Below are 7500 nucleotides of genomic sequence, written 5' to 3'. Positions count from 1 at the left end.
ATGTAAAAGGAAATATTTATGAGCGTACACAAATAAACAGGATTAACCGTTAGCCCAGTCCCAGAAAAACTGGTCTCGGAGTAATTTTGAGCAAGATCTTAATTCCAGGGCATGGCTCTAGCCCTGCAGTCACGTCAACATTTGCAGTTACTACGCATAAATAAATGCCCGCGTTTTTCATAAACGTACGTACCTCTTTCTACAGTGCAACCCCCTCTCGAATTGGTTAAGCATCCAACTATTCTAATTCTGTGTAACTATTGATTATATTCCAGTTTTTACAACTTAAAATAAAACCAGGCACTCCGGTTACAAAGTGTTATTGATTTTGTTTGTATTCCGCTCTTATCATGTGTTAAACGTTAATGTTCGGTACGCTGAGTTTGGAAAGAATAAGGAATAAGTGTAAGATATTCAGTAACTTCTTTCCAATGATTTTAGGAGCCTAATGAACAATGGTGCAGATTTGTTTGAATATGAATGTGCAGTGGGACGGAGTTTGACCTTCAGCTGTGATTTCAGTTCGTCAGGATTAGTCAAGCTAGGCGATCAAGACTGCTAATGCATAATGATTTATAAAATGAAAAATGTGTAGTGACCATGCAAATGTTTCAGCTAATCAAAGAGAGGAACTTTAGCTTTGAGAAGAAAGAAAAACAAGGGCATGTCAAGGCCTAAACCAAAGATGTATGTAAAATAATCTGAGCAGCTTGATTAGCCAGAGTGAGATTAGAAGTTGCATTTTGGGCCTTTAAACATATGGTGCAGCGTATTATATAGCCCCTCTCCGTAATCTCCACACCAGGGCGCCTCTGGAAGCGGCCTCATCGTCACCATTCATACAAAGAAAAAGCTCTGCTCTCTTCTGCAATATTTGTGTGTAACTAAGAGAACAGTGAAGTTGGACAAACTCGGCTTTCCACAACAGAGCTCATCAAAGGAATTAAAGGACGCTAAATTGAAACTAATGTCCGGAGCTGTGATAGAAACTAAGGAGTGATGAATCATGATGAGAAGTAATCTCGGTGCCTGGTATTGCACCGGGCCCATCTTTCTGTTGCTCCCCTCACACTATTTCCTTGCTGCTAGAAGATTGCATTAACTAGCAATATGCCCCGTCCATCCCAGATCTCTTTCAATACTCCTGCCCAGTACTTGATGAAAAGCCTACAAATACCACTCAATTCATTGTCAGTTCTTTTTAGTACCATAAGACCAGGAAGCCTTTGCGAGGCTATTTTAATGATAGACATTATACGTGTTACCAGGGCTTGAGTTTGGACCGAGGCTGGAGATGCAAGATGCTAGGGACTCATGTTAAAATAAATTGTAGATGTAGATAGCGTGGAGGGGGAAGAAGTGAACAGAAAAACCCAAGCATGTGCAACACAGTATTTCCCATCAAATGTTGGTTGAGGCAGGAGCGCATAGTGTAACTTGAAAACTTGTTTTGCATTTATTATACACATAGTTAATCCCAACAGAGTTACTTTTTCTCCCCCCACCCCCCACCTCCACCCTTTATTACCAGGGACTAGTGGTCAGGACTTCCTTTGTCTTCCAGTTTTAAGCAAAGAATGGAGGGATCTATGAACCAGTAGTTTGGCAGGCCCTGTTAACAAGGAAATAATGTTTTTCACTGTAAATCTCACCTACGGGTTGTGACTTTTTTTTTTTTTTTTTCTAATTCACATTTAGTGAAGAAAGAATTGGGATGACATTATGCTAAGAACTGTTCCAATCACCCACATGTACTTGGGATGTTTAATTAAGTGGTGTGCTTAATATGCAAACCCAACATATTCAAAAATGTTCCAGTTGAACTAGGCTGTAAAAAGATGGGTGGGCTTATTATAGCAAATAAAAATTGGGGGCCGTTTTCATAACCCTTACAGTAACTCTTTAGATTCATTTGAAGTGAGGCATGATCTTCTCATAATAACTTTTGGACTCCTTCGATGAGGTACCTTCAGAAGTTTAATGCAAACACATTGGTAGTCTTTTAAAATTTAAAGTCATCATCTACCCATTCTAGGATAATATCTAAATACTTTCGACTTTTTATCATTTTGACTCACTTCAGGACAGTTGCAGAAGTTTTCCTCTCTCCTTTCAGAATGCGTAACTTTCTGTCCATTGACCCATTACTTCTTCGCACACAGGCCAATCAATACATCAGGTTTGTGCCTAATTCACCTAACAAGAAAAATAAATAAGGGCAAATGAGACCCTTACTGGGTGCATCACTGTGGAGAATCTTAGATCTGTCGGTATAGTAAACACCAAGAAAGAAAAAGAAATCTCCCAAAGTGGACTTCGTTCCCTTCCTTTACTTTTAAGGACTTTAGTTGATAGACTATAGTTTTTGCTAGGACACCCATTCAGAACCAGCTGTTTCTTCCGTTTCATGACTGTAGAACATATCACATCTTCTTAGACCCTACCAGACTTTTATTTGCCTTCTCACCAGAAGATATCTGAGGTAAGCTCTCCTTCCCCTCCTTTACCGCATATCTAAATTGTTGTCCCTCATTAGGATATTTGCATATCTAGTGGAAAATACTTTCTTAAGCTTAAGTTTGGACTGACTGAGGTATATATGTTTCAGAAATCTATCCATATTTTTTCAAATATGATGCTGGTCTTACCTGTTTAAATATTGATAAAGTAGCATAATCTCCAAAAAAAAAAAATTTCTTACGTACTCAATTTAATCTCTACCCATCTTGGTCAGTGAATTCTTAACGGTGGTTTAGAGAAGCCAAGAAATGCATTGAGACTGTAAAAAAAAAAGTGATAAAAGAGGAGCAAAGGAGATGTGTCACTTGAAATGAGTTGTTTAATAGAAGTTTTACATTTTTAAAATTATTAATTTCTAAACAAGGCAAGTGGAGCTGCCTACATATAACATATAACTGATATTTGTTGCAAGGAAAACTAATTTTCTGTTTATAAAAATTATTTAAATGTTTTAGTAGTGTCAGACATTCCTCTTGAGATGAGCTTATGTGTGTGGATTTAGAGATGATAGTATTGGCTTCTTTGTGGTGTTAGAAATCCCTCAGAAGTGCACCTGTGTTTTCCTACATATATAATTAATTTTGATTTGTGCTTTCCTACATATCTTATGGAAGAGAGTGTTCAATTAGTTATATGTGAGTTGGCTTGTCTTTCTACCTATCATTGTAAAACTTGCAGAACATCTCATATATGTGATACATAGGATTTTAGGTGGAGGAGGATGCGTTGGTTATTTTTATGTCATCAACTTTTCATTATAAGGGAAATACAAACCGCTTTTTATTTTTTTATTTTTTTTAATTCATGGGAGACACAGAGAGAGAGGCAGAGACATAGGCAGAGAGAGAAGCAGGCTCCCTGTGGGCAGCCCGATGTGGAACTCGATCCCAGGACCCCAGGATCACGCCCTGAGCCAAAGGCAAACGCTCAACCACTGAGCCACCCAGTCGTCCCCAAACCATTTTAAAAGGAAAAAATTACCTATCCATAGTAAAAGGGCTAATGAACTCTAAAATGCAAAGAAGGTACAATACTTGCTTAAATTTGCTTAGACACGAAATCAGTCACAGTTGCAACATGCTATAGAGTCATCTAACTTAAGTAAGCTGGAATCTAACTGTAAACTTGCAGTGTGTTATGACAGGCCTCCATCCGTAGAACTTCTTAAAAAGTGCATTTGTTATGAGTCCTGTATAACAAGTGCTTTTCCTTGTAGATCTAGAGATAATTAAGTGAAAGCTCTCCATATGCTAAAAAGTGATACAGGGCTTAGATGAGAGAAGATTGGCAAGTTTCTATCATGTGATTGACTTTATAGAAGCTATAGATCTATGTGTATGTATTTGGTTATCTACATATATGTACTATCTGTCTACAAATATGTAGTATCTGTATATCTGGATTGGCAGCCTTTTTAAAGGTTAGCTTTTCTGTCTCACCTGTCTCTTCATTTTGATTTGATTTCCCATTATTTGAAGATAGGATGAGATAAATAATTGATGGAAGAAAAGGCATCTTTGTGATAGATTAATTTTAAGACTGCCCGTTCTAACCATTCTATTTGTTTATAAAGGCACAAACAATTAAGTTAACGAGTCACTCAATTTTTAAACAACTAAACACTTGGGCAACCCCGTTGGGTCAATTAATTTTGTAGCACGCACTTCAGAATGCCTTTTATTATGATAATTCACATGCAGTAACTTACAGGTATGTCAGTGTGTTCTAAAAAAATCTAGAAATACTTGTGAAAATCACTGAGTTTTTTGCTGTCATACTGTGATTCTTTTTCTTCGTGTTGCAAAACTAGATCTAGTCAATCCATATTCTGAGATACCAACATGGGATAGAAAAGACAAAGTTGGGGATCCCTGGGTGGCGCAGCGGTTTGGCGCCTGCCTTTGGCCCAGGGCGCGATCCTGGAGACCCGGGATCGAATCCCACATTGGGCTCCCGGTGCATGGAGCCTGCTTCTCCCTCTACCTATGTCTCTGCCTCTCTCTCTCTCTCTCTCTCTCTCTCTGTGTGACTATCATAAATAAATAAAAATTTAAAAAAAGAAAAGACAAAGTTATTTCTTAGCATAAAATATGAAGTTTTATTTGAGACAGGGGAGATTTATCCACCCTGCATTTCTTTTATTCTTTTTCTCTCCGCACTTCTTTTTCATTATCAATTTCCCCTTTCTTCATAACGTGAAGTGCCAGGAAAGTTTGAACTGTGTGGAAATGACTATTAAAATGGTGAACCATGACTGTTAATCTTTTTCTGTTTTCCAAGACACGTTGTCCCATGGATTTGTTCTGAAGGAGTATTTATATAAACACTTGCTTTTATTTACAGTAAAAATAGATTGTTTTTTTTCTAGGAAAGAAAGGGATTGCTTTTTCAGAGGTTGCAAACTTGCCAAGTGGACACGTTGTTTGATTACATGCGGGTCAGTACAAGCAGTGCCTTCCCCCGGCACAGCTGTGGCCCGCCGAGCCTCTACCGCGGGCTCTCCTACCCACTGGGTTCTCCTGCTCACCTGCCCTGCCTCTCCGCTAGGACTCTCTCCCCGGCTCTCTCTCTCTCTGTATTTCTCTTGCCCCTCCTTTCTCCTCTATGTCTTTCTCTCCCACCTTGTTTGCTTTTCCTTTTGATTCTGTAATTCTCAGAACCTTGAGAAAAAAGAAAATGTTAAGCAAAATACTTTTTTTTTCCAGTTTAATGAATAACCTTTGAATAATCTTCAGATTTCCAGACTCCCTTGTATAAACCTAGTTAGCTTGAAATAAGAAAATGTTTAAAGAAAAGGATACTGGGGTACCTGGGTGACTCAGTAGGTTAGGCATCTGCCTGCCTTTGGTTCGGGTCGTGATCCCAGGGTCGATCCCTGGGATCGAGCTCCGTATCGGGCTCCCCGCTCCATGGGAAGCCTGCTTCTCCTTCTCCCTCTGCCTACCGCTCCCCCTGCTTGTGCTCTCTCTCTCTGTCAAATAAATATATAAAATATTTTTAAAAAGAAAAAGGACACTTGGCTTATGATTCCTTCTTTGAGAGGACCTGTCTAGGTAACTATTTTCTGGATATATATTTATATATGTATATATATATATACACATATGGATATGGATATATCTGGATATACATTGATATGTATATGAACATTGATGTATGTATTGATATTGTATGTATGTATTGATATGTATATGTATATTCATTGATATATATATATACACACACATATATCTCCTATATGAGTTGCTACACATACTCGTGAAGTAATATGTATGACTATTTGTATTTTTCTAGTACTTCCATATTTTATATATATCCATAAAATTCTGAAGATGGTGATTGCACTTTATGCTTAAGTACTTTCTACATGTGCTCTCTTTACTGGGTTTGATAGCAGATACTTATATGCATATCTTTCTAATTGTTTAATGTTACTATTTATTTTAATCGTACTTCTAAACCATTCCAAAAGGCTTTATGTTGATAGCCCCATGACATTGGCGAGATTGTCAGTTATGAAGTATTGAGAACGTGGACATGTAATTGTTTATTTTTAGCCACCCTAGTCAAAGCTCCATCTTAGCATAATACATAGAGGTAAGGAATGTAAAGGTATATAATCTGTTGAAAACGGATGCCTCTGGAGGGCCAGCGTCTTTCATATTATTATCAAATAGGTAAACAGTATGACAAATATTATGTACAAATTGTCAGTCTTCATTTCTAAAGAATGTTTAGAGATCCCATGTAGCTGTGCCGTCGGTGAGCAGACGTTTGGTTATGACCCCCCGCTCGCTTTCTCTCGTTGTCGCTGTCCAGGTGCCCGTGTCAGTGGCCATGATGACTCCCCAGGTGATCACCCCTCAGCAAATGCAGCAGATCCTTCAGCAGCAAGTCCTGTCTCCTCAGCAGCTCCAAGCCCTCCTTCAGCAGCAGCAGGCAGTCATGCTGCAGCAGGTAATGTGGGTTACCTGCTTTGGTGTTCTAGCATGGCACAGAAGGCGTGCATCTGTGTCCACAGGGCCATGGGCGTATTTGACAGTCCTTCTCCACTTGAGAGGACAGCTGGTCAGCATGCAAGAACATGAATGTAGCATTGTAACTGCAGAACCACGTAAGATAATTTAGATCCCTTAGTCCTTTTAAATTCATCAAAGTCTAGAATGAAAGTGGAGAGAGGTGTAGCTTCGCCATGGAAGAAATATCTAAGTGTTCATATGCTTATTACTACATTTGATTTGTAGGCATGCCCACAAAAGTGCAAAGGGACTTCTAGATAATTCTTGCTTTTGAAACTCCTCACCACTTCAGCATTCCTCTTTGCTCCCTTAAGTATAAAATTTGAACTGGCCATTTGGTTGCAGTAGGGAAAGTAACATCCTCCAGTTTCCTTTCCAAAATATATTCAGTGTTTAGACATAGAAAATATCTACTTTATTAAAAAAAAATTTAAGCTGTTAAACCACTAATCCATGTAAATTTTCTCCTTTAACTAACAAAACTTATGTTCCTAAGATGTGCCTTATTGGAGCCTCTAGTGGACTCAGACTTTATGTTGTAGACTTACTTATCATAGAGGAAGGACTGAGCTTTCCCGGAATTCTTGTCGATTTAATTACTTTGCTCTCATCTGTGGATGATGACCACAGGCTAGTTGCTTAGATTTGTCAGTCTGACATTCTTCTGTACATCTGATGGATGAAACATGCTCCCCAATCAGGCTCAAACCACCGGATTTTTCTATAGCTGTCTATTTGGTCCTCACAAATGGTAGAGTAGCACCTATTTTCATATCCTGTCGGGATTTCAGATGCAGTCATTTAGGGTATCCATGTGGTTCTGGCCCTTTAGAATACAGGTTCTCTGTGCCCTTTTGTTTTGGAGTTTTTGGATAGTGGATTGGAAAATTTCAGAACCACCTTGGAAAACAAAAAACAAAACAAAACAACCCAGGTGTATGTAGACTTGTCTCCCGGAGTC

At 38.7% G+C, this 7500-nt stretch overlaps 1 protein-coding gene across 27 annotated transcripts in view; it reads left to right on the top strand.

Annotated features, from left to right (window-relative positions):
* FOXP2 (forkhead box P2) overlaps positions 1-7500 on the top strand; it is a 555034-nt gene that overhangs the window by 483579 nt on the left and 63955 nt on the right. For all 27 annotated transcript variants that reach the window (XM_077856082.1, XM_077856075.1, XM_077856072.1 and 24 more), the window contains one exon: positions 6340-6477. In XM_077856082.1, coding sequence (XP_077712208.1) covers positions 6340-6477 — 138 coding nt within the window. The remainder of the gene's footprint in view (positions 1-6339; positions 6478-7500) is intronic.

The sequence above is a fragment of the Canis aureus genome, chromosome 18 (genome assembly GCF_053574225.1).
Source record: "Canis aureus isolate CA01 chromosome 18, VMU_Caureus_v.1.0, whole genome shotgun sequence".
NCBI lineage: Eukaryota > Metazoa > Chordata > Mammalia > Carnivora > Canidae > Canis > Canis aureus.
This window is presented reverse-complemented; position numbering and strand designations above follow the sequence as displayed.